The sequence below is a fragment of the Pholis gunnellus genome, assembly GCF_910591455.1.
Source record: "Pholis gunnellus genome assembly, chromosome: 9".
Classification (NCBI taxonomy): Eukaryota; Metazoa; Chordata; class Actinopteri; order Perciformes; family Pholidae; genus Pholis; species Pholis gunnellus.
The window spans coordinates 14,406,194-14,433,858 of record NC_136535.1 but is presented as its reverse complement, the minus strand read 5'-3'; the positions used below and the strand labels follow the sequence as shown (position 1 = coordinate 14,433,858).

At 44.3% G+C, this 27,665-nt stretch overlaps 1 protein-coding gene across 1 annotated transcript in view; it reads right to left on the bottom strand.

Moving 5' to 3' along the window:
- arhgap35a (Rho GTPase activating protein 35a) overlaps positions 1 to 27,665 on the bottom strand; it is a 55,061-nt gene that overhangs the window by 3,863 nt on the left and 23,533 nt on the right. Inside the window, exons 2-4 of the mRNA XM_079166316.1 lie at positions 11,591 to 15,441; positions 6,507 to 6,648; positions 676 to 753 (exon numbers count right to left, since the gene is read on the bottom strand). Coding sequence (XP_079022442.1) covers positions 676 to 753; positions 6,507 to 6,648; positions 11,591 to 15,325 — 3,955 coding nt within the window. The 5' untranslated portion in view covers positions 15,326 to 15,441. The remainder of the gene's footprint in view (positions 1 to 675; positions 754 to 6,506; positions 6,649 to 11,590; positions 15,442 to 27,665) is intronic.

Genomic DNA, 27,665 nt, shown 5'->3' with positions numbered 1-27,665 from the left:
AGTGAGTTCTTGAACAGTCCGAGGAGAGATCCCATTTTGAGAGTTCCCAAAGTGCGCGGCTTCTGATGCTGCTTTGCCCTGTAATGAGATATCTGAATCTTCACGGGGCTGTTGAAGTGCCATCTTCAGTATGGCTATGAGACACCTTCGCTGTAGTTTCACCTGTAATGTCCTGTCCCATCGGCCGGAGGCTCAGAATGATTCAACGCAGGGCTTCAACTCTGATTACCTGAGTTGGATTTTCGGCTCAACCAGGCGTGGACGCACGCGTACACACACTCATACACAGGCCATCTTGCTCTGCTATCTATCTCGGCAGCGCCACGCTTCATTAACCGAACCAATCTGGAGGTAATTAACTGCCCACAGCAGATAGACACACGCATGGAGTCGCACACGGAGAGCACTTGCACATGCACACGTGTGAAAATGCGCAGGCACGCAGGAGCAGGTACAAGATAGACGAGGCAGCTCTGCAGTCTCAAAGGAAGTGAAGGCCAATTCGCTCCGTAGAATTAATGCTCCCCGGTTAATGAACCCATCCATCTATTTGTTATAGATAGAAGCAGACATACATACGCACGTCTTTGTGGCCTTTTCGCCAAGCTTGTAAGTGTACAGCTGAAGCGAGGATGAGCAGGTGTACACTTGTAATGTAGGTTGAAAGTTACGTACCTTGGTCAAATTGCCGCTGCATGCTCTCCATCTCTGCCTTGTTCCCGCTGACCCTGTAGAGTCCCTCTGTGCTCAACCCTAGTGGAGCGAGAGAGAGAGAGAGAGGAATGTCATTATCACAGTGTTCTTTTCGCGTGTCTAATTTTCAAATATCAAATATTTACAGTCGCTGGTCAATCACCACCAATAACTATTTGATGTATCACTATGCTGCTTATAGATGCACTCTGAAGACCTAAAAAAGCAGAACTGCTCTAATGGCCTCTCCCTATGTCCTCTTCCATCTAGACACACTATTAGCACGATTTATTAAACCCATAAAGCACTCCTGCAGGTCTGCTAAGAGCCCACTGGTGCACTGTGACAAGCTGAGGCTACCTTTGTAGCCACACATACTTTAAAATGACTTGAGGAACTGCAGATGCCAAATACCAGCTTCATCCCTCGGAGGATAATTACTCAGGATGTGCCGCCTTTCTTTAGACACGACGCAGTCAAATTGTATCCGTATTTATTAAGGGCCGTGCTGAGGCTTTATACCCGAAGACCAATGAAGCAGAAGAGACCGTGTCTGATATGTAATGTCTGGAAAAATGTATCCGACACACACATAAGGAGCGTACCGGCACATTAAGAGGGTTACAGACAACCATCTAATAGTTCAGACAACAACAACATTTAAGTGGCTGCAATAAATAATACTGCAGCAAATTAAAAGATGCATATAAAAAGGTGACCTAAGAAGAGCTCTCCATTCATCACTATAACAATACAAGACAAAAGAGCGGGAATCCAACAGTCTGCTGCTTTTCATACAAATTCTGCCTTCCCGTTTCTCTCGCCTCTTGATTAAATATGTATTTTTCAATACGTTTAATGGCAGTGGAGTACTGGTTGTTAAATACATGTTAAAGAGGCCTGTTGGTTTTTATTATTATTAGTGTTTACAGCAATAATACATCCCATTATACTCTAATAATCTAATATAGTCAACGCTTTCAAAGTTTTAACAGCGAACAAAAATCTCCCCCATTTATTTTTCTTCACTCTTGAAGGGCTTTTTAATTAATTCTGAGATCTTTTTGTTGAGCCGACAACCACTGACTAAGCTAATATGTACTGTAGTCGCATGCTGTATAATTTAATTTTATGGGAAGAATAAAGCACAATACAAGTTTTAAAAACTGTCGACCCTTCAAAATATTTTAAGTTCAGCAGCAGAAAGCACTTGTACAAAACACGTCTTCTACGGCCCAGCGTCAGTTCTTATTTTGCATATCATCACACATATGAGACTTACTAAATACTCCCTGAATTCAGTAGCGGTGGTGATTAGCAGAAGGCTTAACCTCTTAAGTATTTTCGCAATACATCCACGTTCTCAGAAATGGAAAACACATCAGTGAAAGGCACATGGATAGCTGGTGGGAATGAAAGCTCACTTCATTTTACTTAATTCTTTTCCCAGTTTATGGAAAGATAAGGTTCCAACTCCTGCCCTTGAAATTCTCACTTCGTTCACACTTTGGTGGAGATACAGGGAGACAAAGAGCAATCCAGAGGGAGTGAAGGAGATAAGGAGTGGCAGAAAAAGAGGGCGAGATAGAGAGGCAGGGAGGAAATGAGAGAGCTCTCAGTCAAGGCATACGGCATCGATCGCCTCCTTCTACCAATCAATTATCCACAAAAGCTTTTCTAGCCAGACACACTAGGAAAACAGGGATGGGAGGAGAGATAGGAGAGTAGTGTAGCAGTGGTGGGGAGAGAGAGTGAGCGATAGGGGCAACACAGGACAAGCACCCAAGTATGAGAAAGATAGTGGGGGGGGGGTGAGGACGCATAGGAGTGAGGGTCAGGACTGATGAAAGAGACAATGATAAATAATAAAGGGATTAAGATAAGGAGGGATCTGTAGAGGAAAAGAAAATGTGTTTGAAACAACGCAGCATATCAAAGATGGAGGTTGCAGGAGAATGAAAATAATGGAAGAGGAGCCACAAAGCATTGGGAGGGTGGGGGGGAGTGAATGGCTAACGGATAGAAGAGTTTTACAATGATAGAAATGATGAAAGGTGAGCTCTCCAAAACAAACCACGGCATCCTCTTCCTCTGGGGTCAAACAAAGCGGCAGCGCTTCCTGGGGTCAACGTAAATAGGATTTCTTCTTGTGGCAAAACAAAGAGTTTTTTCCTACATCATCTAAGAATTGTTAGATAAATGTAACAACTAATCAACTAACACCGTTTCCATTCTTTTAATCTATACTACATAAATCATGACTTTTTTTCTGCTTCTCGAGCACATACCAGCAGAAGCCCGACATTAAAACCATCAATGGTGCCGTCACAGCACAGCACTCAAGTGGGCAAAACACACCTGTGAACCTGCAATCACACAAACCCTGAGAGGGCGATAAATGCCCCCCTGCAGTTAGCCGCTGTGCTCCTACAGCGTGTTACTATCAGACAACACACCAGCTGATCCCAAATCAGCCCCAGACCCCAGCGGCTGATTTCATAGTTCACCATGAAAACGCGTCGGTGGCTGGGTGCTGCCCTTTACGTCGCTATGGAGGCTCCTACCACCAGCAGATATGCCCGCACACGCTAACACACACACACACACACACACACACACACACACACACACACATTCATCACCCCGGCATCCATGAGCAGAACACACTGCGGCTACCGCGCCAAGACAGAAAGCCAGAGCTGAGAGATAAGAGCAGTCACAATGGATTGATTTTATATAGCTGCTTCTCTACAAGCTCAGAATGCATGAAAACAACACAGAAAATACCACATCTACTCCTATTATTCTCAGGGACAAAGGGAGTGAGCTGGGACGCACAATTAAGAGATCCAACAAAGAAATAAGACTTTTGAATAGAAATATTAAAACAGAAAACAACTTTTACTTCAGTGGCTCTTGTGTGTTGCCAAGACATGCCTCTAAAACATCTAAAACATAAGAAAATCCATAAATGCAATGATTTGTGACTAGTAAATCAACAATTTGGCTTTGTCTGAGGGCAAAACAAATCTGTTTCCATCACATAGACCAACATCTTCCTCGGTATATGAACACAAGACTGTAAGAGGATTATGATATTTAGCAAGTTAAGAATAAAGGCAGGAACCCGGAGTTTGTTTTTTGAGTATTTGTGTTTGATTAGGAGGTAAGGGGGAAGGATGTATGTCAAAGCTGCAGGTCCAGGGTCAGCCTCTCGAGGTCAGTCATTATGAGCTCACTCTATAGTGACAAACATAGTGTCAGCACTGAATGGCAATTTCCCGTGAGTGCCATTATACCCACAGATTGTAGACACAGATATTGAATAAGTAAAGTCTGACTTACAGCGACTACAATTGAAACTAAATAGCACATTGTAACTCATTTCCCCTTGCAGTCGCAGTAATTGTCTGTCTGGGTGTGCCATTCTGTACTGCATGTGTTAGTATGTAAACAAAGCATTTCTGTGCACAGACTCTTCTTAGTTCCGACAGTGTGACGTGTGAGGCTACACTTCTCACACACACACATGCATAAATAACTCAGGAGCAAGCTAAACACACACACAGAAAAGAGCTGAGCCCAAACATTCTTCCAATTTCCTACCTTGTGATATCGATCGGACAGAGGGAGCTATGGGGCAGAACATTACCTTGCTACCTCCGGGCGAAAACACACCCTGACACACACACCCTGACACACACACACACACACACACACACACACACACACACACACACACACACACACACACACACACACACACACACACACACACACACACACACACACAGCATGCTGTCAAGAGGAAGGAGAGGCAGATATAAAAAAGCGGGGGGGGGGGGGGGCATAGCAGGAGAAAAAACTGCAGTGAATTGAGAGAGGTGACGATAAGACGGGGAGAAATAGAAATATGGGTTAGGAAGAAGATGAAAGAAATCAAATCTGACAAGTGAAGGTACTCGTAGAGACAGAAGGAGCAGGATGACTGGATCGGGAGAAAGCAGCAGAGAAACAAGGGCACAGGAGGAAACAAGGGGATTAGGCGAAATACTAAAGGAGTGAGTGAGGGTAAGAGGTGTACGCACACACACAAGTGTGTGTGTGTGTGTGTGTGTGTGTGTGTATTAACGCATATTCAACCAGTTTTTTCTCCTTCATCCAGAACTAAGTGCCGCTGAGTCTGCTCCAGTTAGCACCTGAACAGGGGGAGGTGAAATCTAACGTGATGCCTTGTTATCTAGCGCTTTGCCCCTATACTCCTACACAGAAGAAGGCGGTGGATGTTTTGTAAGGCCGCCACAGTAATCCACAAATACAGAGTCTGTAATCAGGACACAGATCACAGTGGAATGCAGTGGCACGTCAGTAAGCATCAGCAAAGGTTTCGGCAAACACGCATGCAACTCCCTTCATGGAAAGTAATGAAAAGACAATTTAAGCAACTGTGAATCATTAAAAACTTCTGTATTCTTAGACCCAGTAATTTAAGGTAAAATAGACGGATTCAGAGACGGTTCCTGAGGCTAGATATTAGTTGTGTTGTGTTTATTAGCTCTTGATGATTTTTCGAACATGTACAGATGCTCAGTTTAAATGAAACTTGTAGAAAACACAATAAAACAGCCAAATAATCAATAAAAAAAGATGTTTGGCAGTAGAGGGGTGAGAAACCGACTCATGACTTTAGTATCTAAAAACCTGGGAAGAATAAAGTAAGACGTGTTCAAAGATCTACACACACACACTCGTTGACCCTAAACTAAGTCGCCTCTGGTTTAGTGTAACAGCTGGTGGCAGACTGAGAGGCAAGCTGGCAGTCCTGGGGCAGTGGGACACCAGCACAGCCTGGCAGGGGGTTTGGCATCTGGGACAGGGTGGCAAGGTTAGGAGAAGCTATCCAATCACAACCGTGCTCTCAGTACTCCCAGGGAGGAGAGGAGAGGAGGTATGAGGGTCTGTGGATGACTGGTGGCAAAAGCCTGAAAACCTGTTAAACACAATTGAGCACAGACTCTAATCCACACAAAGTTCAAGGTCAATCTAAAAAGATGAGAGCATTTTAGTTCAAATACGTGGAGCCATTTTAATGTCATACTCCATGACAGATATATTTGTTGCTCAAATTCAACCTTGGATTTTCTCATCACAACATTGATCTGAATGAGGCTCTGAGGACTCATTTTAAAAGTTAGCACAAAACACCGACTGTAACCCACAGAAGCCCGCATGATCCACTTGGTGTTTTTACTCGAACCAGTGTGGGAGTTGCCACACAAACAATACTTGTAATATGCATGTACAAATAAGGAACTGGCTTCACCCGTGGATCTTATCACACCTCGTTTTGCTTTACTTTTATGAGACGACTATTTAGGTTATCAAAAAAGTTAAATAGCAACTCCAACCTGGTTCATGTCCCTGAAAGGTGCCCACCTATAAAGTCTACAGCTCAGCAAAGCAGTACCATTTGTCAAACCTGAACAAAGAGGAACGGAGGTACAAAAGAAAGCACAGAAGCATGTGCACGTTGACACAAAGGCTGTGATTTAAGAAGGACCAGAGAATCGTCACTGCGACGAAGACCACAGTACATAAGAATCCCACCAGGGAGGGAGGAGGATTAAGATAAGGAAATGAGGAAAAAAAAGAGAGCTGAAATGAGACAGGTATAGCATACACAGAGGCAGAATGGATCCTTTTAAATCATTTCAAAACACTTAAATGACTGAAAACAACAGCCTGTTCTGTGCCCGATTGGATCCCATTAGGCATCTGTACTCCTTGTTATGTAAAGTGAAACAGATTCTTACCCGTTGTTTCAATGAAACGGATGCACTTCTCAATGAAGACTGGGATTGGCCTCTCGGGAGAGACCACGGTGGCCAGTGGGATACCAAAGTAGTTGCTCTCGATGGGTTTCGAGATGGAATGCCTGGGTTTGGGTCGTGGTTTCTGCAAAGATATGATCGAGAGGAAAGAGAAGATTGGTAGGAGCACTCAAGAGACTAAATCTAACATTATTTGAGCCCGATTGACCCCAACACTGCTGACATAAGCACACATTTCCAAAATGACACTAAGTTTAGAGTTGTTCTTGAAATGAGTTGATATAGATGGAAAGGACCATATTTAATAACTATTTATGTTAGTATCTGCTTGAGCAAAAAGACTAAGACACACACACACACACACACACACACACACACACACACACACACACACACACACACACACACACACACACACACACACACACACACACACACACACACACACACACACACACACACACACACAATCTCACACATTCCTTAGTATCTTAAACTGATAAGTAATCAAACATTCCTGACTTGAACCCTGTTCTGTGCATAAATGAGATATACATCAGTTCCTCCATCACTCTTATCTCTTCATCGTGATCCTCCTTCCTTCAGAGTTCTGTGTTTCTCTTTCTGCATTGCAGCTCTCGGATAATCAAACGCTCTTATTCATTGTTTAATTACTTTGTAACTCCTGTTATTCTCCTGTTAAGAGACCTCTAATGCACTCCTGCAACATCCTCTGCCTGCCTCCGTAAGGCTGAGGGCATCAGCAGTAATTGTGCTGCACTTTAATGGTGTTCAGCAGGAATGTTTTGAAGGCCCCAGAGGCCTGGATCTCTAGTAAGTCTGTCAGCCCCCCGAGGCTCTGCTCTGGCAGGCAGGCAGGCAGGGTGGTGAGGCAGGGATGCATGGTTGACTGGGCACACAGAGAGTGAGAGCAGTGCAGGCCTGACAGACACAGACACAGGAAAGGAGCAGAGGCGTGCTCATTAGAGAGAAGGAGTCCGGCGTGCCCTCTGCTCCAGATACTGGCCTCACTGCACTCCAGCAAACATTTTTGATAGCACATATACACACACACTCACTCACAGCGGTATTCAAGGAAACAAGCAGGGAAACACTAATTAATACTGAGCAGATTAACACACACTCACCTGGACCTTTTTCTACACTGTTTTTTTTTTGTTCAAACATTTAGTGAATTTATTCTGTTAGTGTGCGTTATCGTTCAGCTGGCTTTCTAGGCTTTCACCTAAAAAGAGCCTGACCAAGCCAATATTATTGGCCGATACGTGGTTATTACAGATAAAACATTACCAGTTACTATGTTTGGAGATACATATAAGAGATCGAAGAGTAAATTAAAGCAATACACGTTGTATTGGTGGCATTCCAATGTATATACATTTTCGCATGTGTATACTTACATTTATAGTGTTATTAATGCGTCATTTTAAGTTAAAATTCTAAATAACTCATATTTTAATGTTTAACGTCCAAATTGTACCGTTACATTTACTGTTGTGGTAAAAGCTGTCATTGTATTGTACAGTATTGACATCAGTATTGGCCTCAAAGATCCAGTATCATCCATGATTGATGAGTGTTTAATGATAAACTGTAGAAAAAGGGGGCAGAGTCGCTACTTCACCCGTCAACTGGGTGCCAAGTGTCAGGAAAAACAAAATGTCAAAAGATAACTCGATAACGCTGACCAGCTTAAGAGTCTGCACTTCATTCAGCAAGAGCTGCTGATGAAGGCTCTGCGCTGAAACACATCTAGGGTAAATAACGGCCGACTTTCCCAGCAAATCAACAAATGTTACCCAGTTATCTTTCTATGGAGGCCCAACATGAGCAGATTCCTAACTGGAATTCCTTCACTTATCACTCCGGGCTAACTCCCCTGTGGCCCTGCCCGATCCCCTCTTTGACGCTCCCGTTCTCAACGTACAGACATCCATATACTTGTGGCTATTAGCTGAACATCTGCGCATACATAAATGTGCGGTGTGTATCCACACGTGCACAAAACACTCACACGAGGCTTTAATTGGATTACAGGGGTAGTAATAATAGATGTGACACTACAAGACAACAGCCTCTGTGGTGGTAGAGAGCTGCGCTGTCATAACTCACTGCCAGCTTGGTTTGTAGCTCCAAGTAGCAGCTCATAATTTATTTGTGTCCTATCACACTGACTGTGTTGTATATATGTGCCCTATCTCATTTTAGCAGACTGTCTCTGTACCCCCCCCCTTCTCCTCTCTTCCGCCCACTTTTCTCTCTCACTGTCTTATCCCCCTGCAGTTTTGCCTTCTGGACACTCCTTCTAGTTGCTGACTGAGACAGGATATGTTGCCAGCGCTGAGAAGACAAAACAGACCTCTACCGCGAAATACAAACAAAACACATCCTTAATAATAACATACAGACACCATGGTGAGCGTTTACATACTCTGTAGGCTGCTGAAACACAAAACTGCAATTCAAAAGAAAAATAAACAGTTCTATCTTAACTCTTATTTCTCCCCGGCTCCATTTCATTTTCTTCCCGTCGTTGTGTTTTCTGTTTTTCTTTTGATTGTCTCCCTCCCTCTTATTTTTTTTGTTTGAGGACACTAGACTGGAACTAGGTGACTGAGGAATTTAAAGCATTCCTCTTGCTGGCTGAGGAGGTTTGAAAAAAAGCTGCAGGAGAGAGAGAGAGAGGAAATGTTTCCGGCCTCTCGCTGAGGGAGGGCGGGCGGGACAGAGACACAGTTGGTCATCGCCCGAGGTGAAGGGGGTGTTAAAACAGACTTTAAATCTACTCTCAATTATTTGTTCCTACCCGTCATGACTCGGGAGTGGGAGACAGGCTCCCTAAGGCTCTGACTAGGAAAGTGTTTACAGTGCATGAACCCAAACCGTCACCCTAAAACCAACTGCCTTGTTTAACCCTTGCAAGCCACTATAACAGGAACGGCTGTTTCTATACCAACCTTGAGTTACTGCTACAACACGTCTCCCTGAGATGACCAAATAACTCAAGAACATGCCAGCTATCCTTAGGGGATTTTAGACTACAGCATATTGAAAATTGACTCTTATCTTTGAGACAGCTGCTTAGAAAATTGGTGCTGGACCTTGATAACTTGTTACAACCACAATTAAGCCATTATGGCCTTTAACACGGATATCCAGACTCCAGACCGGCTGTAGGGCAAAAATTAGAGGCAGTAATTACAGCAATGGTCAAGAAACTGATCTAAATTCAGCTGGCTTCAATTTTCTTGTGGATTTTGTTTTGAAACAAGCCTAATAATGTGTCATGTGATTCATCGGTAGCCTGTCCTTGCACACTTATTTCAGAAGCACCGAGCACACTATGTGCCAAGTCAGTTAGTGCATAAAGGAAATAACGTGGTTTCGGCAGCAAGGAGCTATGTGAGAAGACAGCCTTCATGCAGGTACTTGGACATCACAGCTGAGTGTGTGATAACATTAATCATCCCCCCTCCTGTTCCACCCGACTGACAGCCATGGTAATTATCACAGACACACAACATACAAAGCTGTAACGCCTATTCAGCTGACACTTCTGTAACACGCCATGTGTGTGAGTGAACAGCATTCCAGGCTGATAAGCCTAACAGAGTAAGGTCAAAACTATCGTCACACGTGTGGGAGACAAGCATAGAAAGAAACAGGACAGGGGTAGACAGAGACTGACGATAGAGAGATATGAGGACCACATAATGGGGGGGGGGGGGAGAGAGACAGAGTAGAAAGTATGAATCAGCAAGAAGAGACGAAAACGGTGTTAATATGAGAGAATGAAAGGAAGGAAGAAGAGAAAGCCAAGCTGACAGGGAAGAATTTTGGCGTCTAAAGAACAAGCTGACCAGCCTTGGCGCATACTTCCCTGCAGTACCACAACGCTGAACAGTAAACAACACTGCCTTAACCTGATGACACTGATGTCAATCACGAGATCATTAATAGCAAACACACTGCACCGTTGGCAACCAAGTTGTAAACAATGCGTAGTCGTACTACTAGCGAGGCTTGAAGCAAGGTGACTGCACAATCGGGTACTGTAAATTACAATTAAGGAGTGAAGGACTCCATGGCTGCGATTCTCACACATTTAGTACTTTTGTTTGCCGAACAGCAGGGGGTGTTTACAGCTAATTTGCTGAGGGTCTAACATTAGTTTTTATTTCTCTTCATGTATCGCTACAGCAAGAATTGTAAGATGGATGTTGATGCTTTCAAAATCTTGCTAAAATAAATATCAAACATCATTAAGTCAGCTCTTGTATAATGGGAAACATGATGCTAACCAAGCAGACATGCACAAACAGATAAAATAACAGTGTGCTTCTCTGGATCTGTCCCAATTCATTAAGAGTTTCTGCCTTCTAGTATAAATGTTTAGCGACTAGAGTTTGTCTCTTTTCTCTCTGATTATTTGGCTAGTTTAGAGAGCTCTCACACAGTGGTCAGGGTCAAAAATAGCAGACATGCTTTCAGGCGAACTCCTACGGTATGGCTTGTTTTCACTGATGTAAACTACAGAGAGTAGAAAGAGTTTACTGAAATCATTCCTCGCCTTTAGTAATTAACACAGCTATCCACCAAAGCTAACAGGTGTTGAATCTCAACCAACTAATTGTACTGAGGATTTTGGACAATTCATTAATTCTGTCCTTAAACCAATACACGTGTATTTATACACTGCAGACACATTTGTATAGGTGAACATCCAACATCCAGTCAGTAATAAGTTACAATTCACAGTAAGTATTTTGCTTTCAAATTAAATTTCCACTGTTCAAACATGTGCCACTTTCCTGCCTAAATACTTAGAAGGATGGTTCTTCACTTTACTTGGACAATGTTCACGAACAAATACGCAATATTTTTAAATAACACTTGTTAACTGCTGTCTTTGGGAATAGTTAAATCAACCAATTAAAAGGAAATGTTGAAAATAAAATTTAAGATTTAACAGTATTTTAGTAACAGATTTGAGACTCAAACATCAATCATATCTCACAGAAACAGATGGATGCACAAACACTAACCTTCGTATTTCTGCGCAGGCTCTTCAGAATATTTCTTCTTTTGGGGTCCTCACTCTCCTCGATGGAGTTGTCTTTTTGGGCTCCTCCCTCATCAAGGTTAGCCTTGGGTGGACCCCCCATCTCATCATCACTGCCTATAGAGAAGCTCGTCCTAAAACTGCTGAACTTGCCAAGCCGTTTGGATCTGTCTCTGTAAAGCTTGGGCTTTACTCCAATGGCGGACAACTTTCTCCTTCGCTCCAGCGAACTGCTATCAGCCTCACTGTCTGACCCATTCCCCCCAGCACTCCCGTTGGAGTGACCTTTGTTGGCATTGCGGATAGTGATAATCTTGCCTTGTGTGCTGTCATGAGGGACAGAGTAAATATTCTCCTCTTCTGTGGATCGAGGTTTGCTCACAGCATCCATGGGCTCTGCGTAATCTGAGGGGTCATAGCCACCATCGCTACCTGGAGCCCAAGTGACAGCTTGGGGCAAGGAGCGGCGGTTGGTGCCACCCTGTTGGTCCATGTAGGGGCCGAGGTTCACCTTACGGACAGGCTTGGGCTTCACTTGTGGAGGAACCTTGTTGTTCAGCTTGCTCTCAAAGGTGCTAAGCTCAGAAATAACAGAGAAGGTGTCACTTGAATCCAGATCTGGCAGCTTGAAGCTTCCCAATTGGGAACTGAGGCTGCCATCCTCCCTGAGGGTAGGGTAAGGTGGTGACGGATCAATATCGTCCTCTGAGTCCATAAGAATATTAACTGGACTAGGAGAGCCACAGCGAGGGCTGATGCTCTCATTGGTACATGCCTCAGCCACATTATCATACATGTGTGTGGCCTCAACAATAGTGCACTTCTCTACCGCCTCTTTGAGAAAGGATTGGAAAAGGTCTATCTTATGAAGCCCCCCTACTACCCCACCATGTCCACATATCACTGTGTTGAACCTGGCCTCTATTTCATGGGCTAGTTCCTCTCCTTGACTGACCTGCTCCTTAGCTGACTCTGAGTCTGACAGCTCCATCTGGCTCTCCCCAACTGCTAGCAACTGGACTGGGATGATGTCTTGGACCTCACACAGGAAAGCACATAATGTCTCCATAGAGGCCTTGCGGCGAGCAGAGTAAACTGCAATGTAGCCGTGGACCAGCTTGGTCTTGCGGAGCGAGAATGAGGAATGAAAGGAGAGTAGCGACAGCTCAATATTCAGCCTCTGACCTCCTATACTAAGATCCAGCAAAACCGAGGTGCCGCTGCTGAGGTTAGCAGCAGGACGACAATGCTGGGGCAATAGGAAAGGAGCAAGCAGCTGGTCTATGTCGTACGTGTCTCCACACATCAGGCACATGACTATCCTCAGGTCTGCCTCTAGCACTGGCTGGGACTGAGAGTCTCTGAAGGCAGAGGATGGAGGGGGTAAGGGAGGGGAGCTGGTCCCTATGCTTCTCCGTGATTCTAAGAGGCCCTTCAGCATCTGGTTGATCTGCCTCTCATTGACATTGCGACCGTAGCCCACGCCTGGAGAGGCGGGGTCTAAGTAGGCACACTGCAGCTTTCCAGCCACCTGCTGCCCTTGTTGGATAAGAGTCTGAGCTGTCTCCCCCCCAATATCCCCAATGGACCCCACTCCCCGCTTGGTGACCAGAAGGAGGGACAGCGGGGGTTGAGCTAAGCTGTTTTCCCTTTCCCTTCTGCTTATAGTTGACTCCCTAAGCTTCTCTAAACTCTCGACAACATAAGAGAGGGATTCCTTTGAGTTGTACAAACACAGGCAACCATGAGGTGTAAAGGTCGGTGTGTGGAATGAATTGACTGGCAGACGTACGTTGCCCTCTATGGGACGAAGGGCTAACTCATACATCTTGCCATCTAACACGTACCGGTCGTCACTGGTGCACATGGCCCTTATCTCATTTGCCATCTCTCTGGCTAGCCCATCTTTACCGAGGATGACAAGATTTATCCTTTCAGCCCTCCCCAAATCCAGTCTTGAACTATCTGATGATGGGTAGCGGGTAGGGAATCTGTAGGCCAGTATCTGCTCTATCTTACTGTCCACACAGTGGGGATTGTTGGGACAGGTGTCCTTTGTAGGGTGGTAGACAAAGTGGATATGTTTTAATACCAGAGCATCCCTTTCTGCCTGCAGCTTCTGCAGGGCTTTAAACCGTTGCTCCTCACCCAACACCTCCTGAATGGCTCCCATTTTCTCTTTACTTGGCTTTGCATCCACTTCCAGCTCATAAAAGAGCTCAGAGTATTCAAGAAGTAGTTCCTGAAAGTCCTCTTTGGCTCGGTCAATAATTTCCTTCTGGTGTTTGTTGTAGATATCTAGATATTCAGCCTCAACCAGCCACTGGTAGAAGTCTTCATTCATGATGAAGCTTCGGGCCTCCTCCCAGGGTTTCCCTGGTGTGATGAAAGGAGAGACGCTTAGCTTCTCCTTGAACTCCCATCTCATCTCAGCCCGCTTGCGCTCATTCCTTAGATGCTCCAGATGGGTCTCATAGATAGCTTCAGCTGCGGGAGTCTCCAGGAGGTCCTGGGGGATTCGATCATCCTCCATGTTATCAATGTGTGTCGTGGTCTCCCAAGGGGTGTCATCTAGCACTATAAACCATTGGATGAAATCTCTCTTTGTCTCCAGGACTTTCTGAACTCCAGACCAGCTGAGGTGGTCTATCACATCCAACTCTGCTAACAGTATAGACAGGGCCTGTGGTAGAGTACTAAGATAGGCCTTCCTACGTTTCTCTATGTGGTCTTGTTTAAGTCTATGCACATGCTGCTGGAAGAGCTTCTTGGCTTTAGCTGTCCCCTCAAGAAAAACATAGTCCTTGTACTCAGGGGCAGACTGCATGCGACGACTGACTGTGAGCCATGCCTCATTGTGGTTCTTCACGATTCGGTTGACCAGCCACTCATAGCGGTCTTTAGCTGAGGCAATCTGTTGACTCTGCTGTTTCAGTGCCTCAAAGTAGGGAATGATTTTGGGCTTTCCCCTACCCTTGTCTAGTAGCTGAATCAGTGTAAGAAAGGCAAGTTCAACATTGACATTAGATCGTGCTGATGTTTCCACCACCTGTAGGTTCTTCTTGGCTAGGGCAAAGGTGTGGGAGTCTTTAATATAGCGCTCAACTCCTTCATCGCATTTGGTGAGAACCAGTACAACAGGTTTCTTCGTTTTGGCTAGCTGGTTGTACAGGTTGGTAACAAACTTCATCTGGTCCTCAAAGCTACGGTTCATACCCCTGCTAACATCCACACAGAGTAAGAAGCCATCCACCATAAGCTTGCCTTCAGGCATCTGTTTCTGCTCAAAGTCCTGCTCCAGCCCCAGCTGATCTGTGCAAAAGTACATCAGCTTCTCAGCCGAAGCCAGCTTGGTGGAAGCTGCCCTCTTGATGTAAGGCTGGAGCGCCGTGCTTCGGTGCGGCTGGAACGTCTGATCATCAATGAACTCTGTCTGCTCCACCACATTCATACGGCATTCGGGCCCCTCCTCCAAAATCCGCCCGGCCTCTCCCCAAAACAGGAAGTGGTCATTGTTCACCACACGGCCTCCAAAGTCACTGGTGCTGAGAACGGAGGTGTGGTCTAGGTAGAAGTCATCTGCACTTGGCCGAACAAAGCGGTTACACAGGCAAGACTTGCCCACGCCACATTGGCCTTTCTCCTTTTCCGTGCCGGACAGCCCAATCACGACCAGGTTGTAGGTGGGTGTCCGCACATCTTGCTTTTTGGCCATCATCAATGCTGGCAGAGGCTCATCCTGCCATGCTGGCCAGTAGCTCTAGGGAGAGGAAAGGACTGCCAGGGAAAAAGGGGTTTCCATGCAAGAGGATCTCACTGGGCTGGTGTCTGGCCCTGCATGATAGAGAGAGAGAGAGAAAAATGGAGAGATATAATTAATCTACAGAAATACAGAAGAAAAACACATTCCAATGACAGGCTTTATTATTAGAGAGCTATTGTGTCACTCATCTAAATTCCTTCTGCACGCCTATGTCCTGTTAATAATGTTTAATCTGTGATCCTATTTCTCTACTGAATGTTTCCTGAAAAGATTGAGGTCAGTGGCAAAGCTGCTGGAATGCTGCAAATTACTTAACCCAGCTGTAGCTCAGTAAAAGGCAATTTTTCATCATTTAACTCTTTTAACTGCCAGGACTGCACTGCTAACAATGGTGCCTTCCACATTTCATTCCTATGTGCGTTGAGACTCTGTATGTGTTTTGGCGTATTATCCAACATCTAACGCGATGGTTAGTCGTCTCACTGCCAGTAGCGGAAGAATAAAGTTATGTGGATTTTTCGGTATTGCAGAAACATTAATGTGCACACAAACACATGCACACGCACCACCACACACTTGTGAAAACCGGCTCACTAAGCTCCCTGCACCCAAAATGAAAGACACACAAGAAGATGAAAGCAGATAAGTGTTCCAGAGCTAAAGTTACTAATTGGCCAACTAGGGAAAGCCATCTGCATTTTAAAAGGCTGCACTGCCTGTTGGCTGACTCGTCTCCATCAAAAACATGTTTTCCTATGTTTCTCACTATACAGCACTCTGCAAACCAATCAGACTTGGCTGATGCACCATCACTAATGTCTCAACATATTTCACTACAGTAGATGAAGGAAAATATGGAGCCAATTTCTGGGCCGCATCAACAGCAGACAACATCCAGAACTGATTTTTCATCACGCACAGCCATTGTTAACTAAGAAAGTCTGTTGTTCTTTTAAAAGGTATGCTGATGAACCTCCCTGTAGTGCTGCTTGGTATCAATATTGTTTGCATTATTAGTTAGTCACATAGGGTGGGGTTCGTGGCTGGGGGAGTGTTAACAATGTGAAAATGTCCTAAAAATGTATTGCAATCTTCATGTTTCGACAGAATGTTGGACACAAATAAAAAAAAAAAAGAGATGAAAACAATAGCACATAGAAAGATACATAGAGATTTAGTAGACTGGCCAATCACAGTTTAATGTATTCCATCAGTAGATCTGGCCTAAAAATAACAAGAGAAAGGACGAGGGGTGGGGAATGCTCTTTATGGAATGGCCCTCTTTGACAGCACAATTTGTAAAGGAATAAAAATCTTTCAAGACAGCCAGCAAACAGACTTGCAGTACAAGACCACCCCCTCCTTGTCATAACTGAGGCGTTAATGTAGTAAAACAGACATTAAAACCACTATTAATCATGAATAGCTCTTTTGACAGAGAGCACAAAAGCAGACAAAGCCTTCACTGCTGCTGAATCGAGTTTGTCAGACAACACAGAACTGTGGATGCGCAAAGATGAACTTCAAAGCCCAACGCTGCTACACCAGAGGGCGAGACAATAAAAAGGAAATGGAAGGAGGAGTAAGAAACTCACTACAGTGGAACACACTGTAGATAAAAAGCAGCCTCACACCTGCGGTGTACCGACTACTGCATATACTGTACATTTTTTGTTTTTACTTGAAAGCGGAGCCACTAATTGAAGTTCAAAGCTGACAGTTATGGCCTTGAAAACCTGAGTTTCACGAAAGCAAATTCCGATCAGACTGTGAATTAACATTAAAGAAGCAAGACATCCCAAGTGCCAGCACAAAAAGGAATCAATATCAAAAAGAAAGTCTTGTGTTTTGATATTTGCAGAGGAAAAATGCATGAAAAATGGATCAAGGCACCCATAGATGGACTCAGTCTCTGTGTTAATAATAAGGCATGGTGTTGTGTGTTGTGCTCGGCCAGACTTGCTGGTCTATATTTTTCAAGTAGGTATATGACCTTTGAATTATGGTTAATTCAAAATCGTGTCTTTCCAGACTCTCTTGTAAGTTAGTAAGTTTACTGCAAACATGTGTATTTCCTCGTCTATATATGTGTGCGTGTGTGTGTGTGTGCGCTCACCAACATCCAGTTGGAAAACAGTGCAGTATATACAGCCTTGACTAGTTGAGAAGAACTGCAGGTGTCGTATCTATAAAGCTGGAGTCTGCAGGTTAAAAGCACACCTGTGTCCTGACCTAGTCATGCTCACAATACAGAGCAGACAGCCTAAACTGCAATCAGCCACAAAAAAAACATGACTTGCGGCCCCTGGATATTGTCCACCGGCTAAAGAGAACATGTATCCAGCCTGTTAACCATCATTTGTATATCCTGTATCTACATGATACCTGTGCTACACACTGACCAGGTTCATAGGCATTACATTATAATGTGAAATTCATACAATAGATACCTCTGACATCTAGAAGAATTTATTAACAGTTCCTCACTAACTTTTTTATCATTTTGTGTTATCGTTAACTGTGTTCTAAATTGTATATAGTTACTTTTGGAAGTCAACCAAAAAGGGCTCAGCTATTGCAAAAGGTTGCTGTGATCTGCATCTCTGCACAGACTGAACCGTTGTGACGTGCTCGAAGTAGCTGCCTACTCAGCTGACAGAGGGTGTTGCATACAGATAAGTATGGAGACCCACATGAGCACAAATGGCCTATACGAGTTTACACATAAAAGTGCACACATGCATGCACACACAGACCATTTTTGTATCCTATGTAACTCCCTGGTGACGAGCGTCTCTTGTGTGAAATAGGTCATGTTTGTGACCAGTTGTGAGCGTGTCTGTATTAAATAAAGTCAAGCACTCCTAATGTCCCGACGGACCTGGAGGCTAGCCAGGCTCAACATTCTCACAGATGCATTGCTAACATCTGCTTTACTGACCCCACCTATCATTTTCTAGGAATGTTCCTATGTATGTACCGTGCATGTCAATCTGCAAGTTCGTACACATTTTTTGACGGTTAACTAACATACTCACTGCGGTAGAGTGCAGGTTAGGTGTGTGTGTGAGTGTAAGAGGGAGAAAAAGCTGTTTTTTGTTGGTTTTTAGTTTTTTTTTGCAATTTCCACAAAAGGAATATCAAACAAAAGAGAAATGATGCAGTTCTGATTTTTTTTTTCTGGTCTGTCCGTGGTACACGTCAGTGTGAGTAGCAAACATACAGCTCAGAATTCAGTTTCAAGTGATGTGAGGATGCAGTGGTTTAAAACATAACGGCAGCAGATTATGGAAGAAATTAAAATGTCTCGTGACTGCCGTGTCCAAGCCAAAACGGACAGAAACCTTGAATATATATGACATTACAACTGCACAACTCGGCTTGTTTCAACAGCCTGTGTACTTGCAGTCGAAGTGCAGCATTTCACACACAATAGATCTAGTCATTTAGGGAATACATTTACTCTTTCCGCAGACCTATAAAAACACCACCGCCTGAGCTAAACTAGCCTTAGTGAAGCAGTCCAGTTGTAGAGCACTCAGACAGCAAGTCTCCCAGTTCACCCCGAGGCCTGGTGCCTGGTGCGCATGTCCAACAACATACCACTGTCTCGAGACCCAGGGCGGTTTAGGGCTGAGGCAGAGATAGGTTAGGGCCTGCGTTGCATCTGCCTCTGACCCTGAAACATTAGGGTAAGCAGAATATGAGAAAGAGAGCGTTTGAGGAGGTAAAAGAGATGCAGGAAGGAGTGGAAGGAGTTGGGGGGAGGAGACTGAGGGCGGGAAGTTAGTGCACATGGAGAGGATGGGGGTATAGAGAAGAATGGGTATGAGGGGAAGGGGAGAGGGGTCAGTGGCCTGGGTCATGTGAGCTGCACATTGGAATCCCCTCAGGGAAGAGAGGGGGGAGGGCGTGGTGAGGCCTGCATGAGTTAAGGGTCAGGGTCTGACCCTTCACATCTCTCTCTCCCCCTGCCTATTCACAAACAGCACCACAGGGAGGACATACCCAAATACCGCATGTCCATTTCCCTGTTGCTTTTTTCTCCTTCCTTTCCCCGACAAGCATTTACAAATCTATTGGTTCAAAACAGTCAAAACACAGTTAAGACAGCCAATCTCGCCCCGGCTGAACCAGCCATTTCTAGGTCACCGACTGTCTCACGGACAAGAGAAGCCAAGGAAGATAGGATGCATCTGTGGGGTATTGGGAGTGCAGCCTGAAGCTAATGCTAGGGCGGCAGGGCGTGAAGTTCATCATAACACGTGCTACAAAAGGGCAGCAGGGAAGAGGCTGTGTTCACTGCTCATAAGGAGAGACTATGTAGCCTTCACGGGGTGGCTGCATTCCTTTCATAACAGAGCACGAAGGAAGAGTCAGCCTGGGAGTAATTGTCAGTCAGGCCTGCTTTGACATGCCAAAATAAATCCTTATTGCTTTGACGTATTGGCCTAAATGAGTGCACATAGACTGACTGAGATAGCCATGGAGGGTAAGCTGGATCTCAAACGGAGTAAGAGGAAAATCCAAGTCAAGTAAAGTAGTTGTGAGCGAACTTATAAATGTTGAGCAGGGATTCATTTTCCTAATTGAATTCTTAATGAGAGGTTGATATAAATCAAATATATGTGGGAGTGCTTGGAGATATCCCGTGCTCAAGTTGTTCCCCCAACACAATGACACAACTATCAGGTATTTCTTACTACATGCCGTACAGTTCATACTGAAAACTGCTAAACAAGGATAAATGCGGAAGATCGCCTGCATGGTTTCCCAGCAAGCCCTCTGGTTGTACAGTATTATACACTCAGGAAGGCTGGGAGTTGACAGAAACAAAGGTCATGAAATAGTCATGAAGCAGTGTGATGGTGATGATGATGACAGAGCGGCAGCGAGGAAAAACTCTCTCTCCCTTATTCTCTAAGGCTCGGGGCTGGCTAGCCCTCCCTTTGCTGCAGTCCAAAACATGTTTTCCCTCCCCTTTTCACTCCTTCTGCATGATGTAAGTCTGCAACCAGTCGTACTTCCTCTCTCCTCCACCTCATTATGTTTCTGTCTCTCCTGCGCTCAGCCACAAACATTACCCTCATCATATGGATTTCCCATCTCCATGTGTCAAGATTATTTTCATTCCAACGCTTCCCCGTCTCCAACACTCTATCCCAAACCCTTCCTCCCCCCCTTATTCTCCTCCTCTGGAGACTTGTTGTCCATTAGTAGAAAAACTAGGGTCGTGGGCAGGGGATTGGGCTGTGGCTGGGTTGGGGTGCGGGGGTCAGTACTGTGCTCCCTCACTTCACACGGGTATAAACACACAAATGAATGTACGGAATAAAACATGGGACGATGAATCCAAAACAACGTAATGAAGATATATAGCACACAACGGCTGATGCACACACGACCATAAAAAAAATAATCAAAAGAATATATAAGTAAAAGTCTGGCTCTACACCACATTTAACACGCTTTATATAAAGTGCACTGTGGTGCAGTGTGACTCGGTGTATTCGCTAATACAGAAGTCATTTGTCTCTTCCACAAATGCAGCACATCAATCCAGCACTCAAACAGGAAATACAAATACCCTCCGTGTTTCCATTAGAGATGAAACGTGTCATAATGACCAAAAGAAAATAGTTATCAGTATTATCGCTGTATAGATTCAAATGTGCTGAAACATTCAAATAGTATATATATATATATATATACACTGAAATCATTTCACCAAGTTTTATATTGGAAACAAATAAAATTAGCAGCACTACACACTAACCAATACCTTAATCAGAGCGCTGTCATTGACCCTCCGCCATGTTTTCATTGACGTAAAACAAACCCTCGGTGCATGCTGCGCCTGTTAACTTTGGTTGATGGACAGTATTTACCATGACCAACCAAACCACCTGAGCAAATCCAACAGAAATGAATTATTTCAATGAGAAGAAAATACTTTGACGTACCACAAAAGCTCAGCACGGATTGTACCTATGTCCTTCCATTCATTTAGCATGTTTTGCGTCACACAAAATACAGTATCTGCCCACAAACGCACAGAGATATTACATATCCAGGTCCTGATCCAGGAGAGCTGGTCAGTTGTGACTGGGATTATGGGCACCATGGATTACCTGCAGCTATTTTCATCTTTCCATTTGCAGGATCACAAGTGGTGCTGTCTGAGCATTAGCATGATCTGATGGCATGGTGATATAACCACATGCAGATAACAAATCCTCCTTACGGCCGCTCTATCACACTACTGACAAAGTGTGCACACAGAAACACACAGGTGTGCATGAAGTGAACAATTAGCTATTCCATATCTTCTAATAAAATTCATTTTACATGCAGTTTATGTTATGTATTCCACACCTGTCTGCTGCGGCCTACGTCTTCAGTGTACTATAGTTTTTAGTAACCTAAAGTGAAGCTGCCATGTAGCCACTTCCACCTCCCTCCGCCTGGCACTGCAGAGATAGAGGGACAGTTACCGACGGGCCCCCTGAGGAGAAAGGTGGACAGACAGACAGACAGACAGACAGAGGGAGGAAGGAAGGAAGGATGCAGGATAAGAGCAGGAAAAAAAAGGATGCGAGGGACAAAGACTGCAAACAAACATTCAGTCAACAACGGAGAATGCAGCATATCAGGAATAAGACAAAGGGAAGAGGGCAGAGAAGATGAAATTCAAAACGGAAGAGTTCACGGAGCAGAGACGGACGAAAGAGCAAGGTTTAAGTCAGATAAAGAAAGGATCTTGAAAGAATGGGCAGCCTATTTAGAGAGTGGAAGGAGAGAGCGGTAAGGGCAGAGAAGGAGGAGTGTGTCACTGTGGTGAAACCTCTTCAAATTGTACCAGAAGGCCTCACTGATAGCACAGCTAAACATAATGTGCAGGAAACATCGACAATGACAGTTATAGATTTGGTACTAGCACCAATAAAGTGAGAGGTCACAGTGTTTCTGCAGCCGCAACTTAGCCAACTGCAACGCCAGTTCTCTGACCTTCACGTGCCGCTTTGTTTGATTTCAGTCACTAGGCTTTAATCTGTTCACTTTCACCGGATGTTGAATTTTCTCTTTGATGCAGACGGAGCTTGAATCATCGGTCGATTGATTGTTTTTGTTGAATAATAGAAAATTAATTGGTTCATTGTTGAATTCATTTATCAGACGAGATGAGCTGAACATCTCTGCTTCTCAAATGTGAGGCTTTGAGGTTTTATATAATTGTAAATGTAATAACTTTGGGTTTTGGACTGTTGGTCCGTCGAAACAAGCTTGGAAGAGGGCATTTTGGGTTTGAGTCTTGGATGATCTACATTTGATATCAAAGCTGCATGGGATATGGGGAACCAAACACTGGTAGATGGAAACATTTGCTCCAGAAACTCCCTGTTCAACAGGCTACACAACATAAACAACAACAACAAGTGTTGCTTTATATGCACGGTCAGAAAGACAGACAAGCCTGTGTTTTCCTTTGGCACAAAAGCTCATCTGTGGGCCTCTGCTCTCCCTCCCACTTAATTCCCTCTGCCGGGCATGAACTGCCTTACTCATTTATTTCGATGCCCCCTGGCCCTCGTCTAATTCTGCCTACATTTCCTGTCTTCCTCCGTCTTACCACGTCTCTGCTGTGCTGCGTATCTCTCAGCAGTAGTAGCCAACCTCGTGGCCCAGCCCCTTGTCAGACTATAGCAGACTGTCTGCTGCCGGTGTTATTAGCATACATCTGATCCCTGCTCCCCTGCTAGAATGCCTGTCAGCATCAGCACAACTGTATACACACATTCAGACATCCAATACAGCTGTCCCGTCCTCCCAGCCAAACTCGATGCTACAGCACAAACAAACAGCTACAACGCAGGCAGATATAGACCGCACGCAAATATGTCCAATGCGCTCAACAGTTGTGTGGTTCAATATGACGGCATTTTGCTCTCATCCTAGAGGAGAGGGATTCGGGGGCGGGTCTTCAAATCCAGCTGCTAATCTTCCACCTGAGTGAGCCTCCGATTGTAGATGTTATTGCAATTGGTTTGACAGCAGTGTGTGTGTGTGTGTGTGTGTGTGTGTGTGTGTGTGTGTGTGTGTGTGTGTGTGTGTGTGTGTTTAAAGAACTGGGGACTCCCATCATTTTTTCAGTACCAAGGACTGGATATCGTTTGATGAATATTTTCACATCTATGCCTGTTTTTCAAACAAAACAAAAATTCTACATTCGTCTGTGTTAATATACGTGTTCATGTCTTGGTGCATTAGTGTGAAGTGAAAATTGCGTAGAGCTCATCCTCTCCATTTACAAATAAAATGAGACTGTGCATAATAGATTTCCTCTATAAGAAGAGCCTGTAAACCAGAAAAGGAGTTGTGCTCTCATACTGCTGAAGGGATATTACAGCAGAAAAGTTCCTGAACAGAAACTTAACTACTGTCAATACATCTGCACTCTGACCTCTGGGTGGAAAGGCGTCACGCAGTCAGAGTGTGTCTCAATAAAACATAATTCCATATTTCATAAATTTCCAATAACTCGACAAAGTGACTCCCACTTATTCAAAACCTCAATTCCACTCCCAGGCAGACAAAGCCATCCACATAAAACACTACGATTTGTGAGGGACAGACCGACTGCGGGCAGCTTTAATTTAATTGTCATTATCAAACCATTTTTAGTGGAGTGCTCATTATTTGCTCGAGCGGGTTTCTGTCTAATAGATGTGTTATCTGTGATCTACAGCTGGGATGGAGGGTCGTGATGGCCAGACTAAACTCACGGCACAGTTTTGATTGCAACAACAACTTGATTGCAGCAGCACAGCTTTCATTGTCTTGTCTTACAATGACAGAAAGTTTCCATCGTGCAGCATATGGCCTGCGTTCACTCAGGGCAAAGATTAGTCTACTAATCGTCCATCTTGGTCGACTAAGGTTTCTTTAATTGTTATATTTTCTGCTTTATTTCATGCCAAATTACTCATTTCCAAGATACCTGTGAGAACATCTCTGGGAAGATTTAAAGTGGTGCTTTTGTGCGATTCTTTGTGGAGAAACTCAGTTGTTTAACAAATCAAATGTCTTTGGTCGAGGACAGCTCTATCTTTTGCATCCCGTGCTTTAGGGGTTTGGTGGAAAGATGGGGTAGAATGAATCATGCAAAATGGCTTCTTCTTGGATTTGACTTTAAATACCAGTTGCCAAAATATGACCATATTTAATTTGCACCCATTTAAATGTGGCGGTGCCCCACTAGCTAGAAAAATTCTCTATTTGGCCTTTTACTTGACTAGACTCCCAAAATAAATCAAATTATGATTAAGCACGATTAGCCAAAACCTTAAAAAGGAGCTGTATTTAACATTCTGAACATTAATATAGCAGAAAAAAACAATTAGCTATGTAAAGACATAGTGTAGTAATGTCTACCTGAGCAGAGAATGAAGTCACTCTGCCTCCGTGTGTGATTTTATACAAGTTTCTCCTTGCTTTGTTGACATAGCCGGGTGTGCTTTTAGTGCATAATGGTGCATGTGAGCGTGCCCCGCTGCTCTGCACTGCTCTCATACATCGCCGTTGACACGACGAGCTGTTGAGAGGCAATCGAAATATTCCCAATCTTTGATCTTGCACCTTTAACGAAGGCACACAATGTTGTATATCAAATAGAGAGCCTTTAATAACCTGCACCATCTGCTGAAACTCATCAGCCAAGATATATTGTACTAAATACACAGGATTCAGAAAGACTCCATTTGAACGTTTATATCGCTGAAGTATAATGTTGCTTAAGTCTTTCCATCTGGGCTTGTAACCCCGAGGCTTTGTATATAATCAGGCGTTATGATCCCAACAGGGAGATCTACCAGTCCAGAGATCACACAAACTGTTACTAGGTGACAGATGGTCATCTCACACACACACACACACACACACACACACACACACACACACACACACACACACACACACACACACACACACACACACACACACACACACACACACAAGACGCCTACATCAGTTGCTCCACCGTAGATACGGCACGTTCTCATCTCTCACATACACACTCCCTCTAACTCGCCTGCTCTCTGCTTAAATAGAGAACGTGTTTTCGTCTCTTCCATGCCGGGAGAGATGTTCAGGCACCGCTGAATCTTGAGACCAATTAAATCAGAAAATGACAGAAATTTAAAAAAAAAAGGGACAACATTTGGCCAAATGGGAAATGCAAAATGATATAAACCAATTCCTACCGAAGCTCAGAAACAGCGTTGGCTGTGAAAACGTCGTCTTCCAGGAGCCACTGTGCATCACTGTGAGGCTGTGGCCTGTTCTCATGTTCTCCTGTGTGGAGCCCACGTGCTAATGGGTCGGTCTGAGCGGCAGTATCCTTAAAGCATCATCACACCCTGCCAGTCGCACAAACTAGACAAACTAGTCAATAGGTGCCACGTCCACTTGCATCTCAAGTCAATCCCCCTCAATCCTTCACTGCCCTGCGGAAGGCTAATAAAGCATCCAACAGTAATAAAGGTGCGCCTCGACACTGCACTGCCAGCTGCTTTTGACAGGCTCTCTGGTAGTGAAAAGCACAAACAAAAGCGTTAGATAAAACAATCACCGGCTTTGTTTGTGCTAATTATTTTGTCATTGAATTGTACCCACAAACTGATCGACCCATCTAGTGATGTTGGCAAGAAACGGCTCGTTATTATTAAATTAATTCGAAAGCTACAAATGGTTTTTGAAGGCATATATTTGTTTGTAGACACCGGCGCAAATTGTGTTTTTTATTTCGAGTGGCACAAAGAGAAAGAAATTACTTTCCAACAGTTAATGCAATTTTTCAAGAACTTGGGCGTCCCAACCTTTTAAAAGAGAGAAATGAAATGAGCCAAAGAAAAGAACAAAGGTTTGTTGGATGCAGATGTATTGCGAGGGCGAGTGTCTGGTGTCATACATGAGGAACTGAAAAGGTATTATGAGAGGACAAGAAGAGTTTTGAGCAAAGTACGGTAAGAAGGGGGGAGAAGGAGAGAGTTTGCATCTGGGGGAGGAGGTTAACACAAGCAGCTTCTGGTAAGTGCTTAGCACTTGCGGTCGGCTAATGGTACACAGACAGGGCTACTTTACGATCGCTCATCCGCACTTCTTGCTGCTGCCGCCCTGACAAGCCTCAACATGAAAGAAATAAGCCGCTGTTAAGAAGGGTAGACAACCACTTTCTCTACCTCTTTGCCCTTCACCTTTCCCACGGTCGTCTCCGGCTGCCATTCAATTGTTATGCTCCTGTTGTTCTTCTCTTTAAATTGTCCTCTCATTTCTCTCATCTCATATCGCACAGTTGCATCATGCCCTATAGGAGCGGGATAACCTTACGGAGAATAAAGAGGTACACGGCACACTAAAAGAAAGGATGACACGGAGAAAAAGGAATGAAGAGCCCCAGAATGAAGCGGAGGACTGCTGCCAACTATGGGTGAGTCACTGCCGAGAGACAATTGGAAACACCTGAACCTGCCACAGTGTAAATTAAAGATAATGACTTTTTACTGGTTGCCACAGTAACCAACTGTTGGCACAAAGGCAGATGGCTGCAAAGCCCCCCCTCCCCCCTTTCCTCCCCTCCCTTCCTATGTAGCTTTCATTTTTATCCCCCAAGAGCTTCACTCTCTCTGTCTGCCCTACTGTGAGCTCCACCAGAGTGCAAGTCATACAGGGGATATAGAAAGCCAAACAAATAAGCCATGTCCATGCTTCATAACCCCCAACTAGAATATTCTTTGCTTCGTCTCCGGCAGTACTTCATCGGTCCCAGCTGCCCAATTCGCCTACCCAGCATGCCTTGCCCCTACTCTGCCTCTGATTGGCTACAGGCTGCTAAACGCTAATGTGTTAGCTACGATGCTAACCAGTGTTTCGAGCTAGACAGGCCTGGAAGGAGCGACTCAGCCGAGGTAGCTCACATTCCCATGGTAGGCTACCCGGTCTGAACTGTGCGTTTTTTCATTTACGTTTATGTATATTTTTTCTTCATTAAATTAAATTCTGATCATTTTTGAGGCGAGGTCTATCAACTGTGTTGATTTCGAGTATTGGCAGCTTTGTGAACGTTTGTATAATAATCCATATTAGTATGGCAGCCTCTCAGAAATATGAAAATATGTGAAGATGAAATAAAACAAGAATACTCATTATTATTATTATTATTAAAGGGGTAGCTCCTCCCTGGTCGGTCGAGTTCGATGCGCAGGCTAGCATCAAAGCCAGGCTAACTTTAGCATTTAGC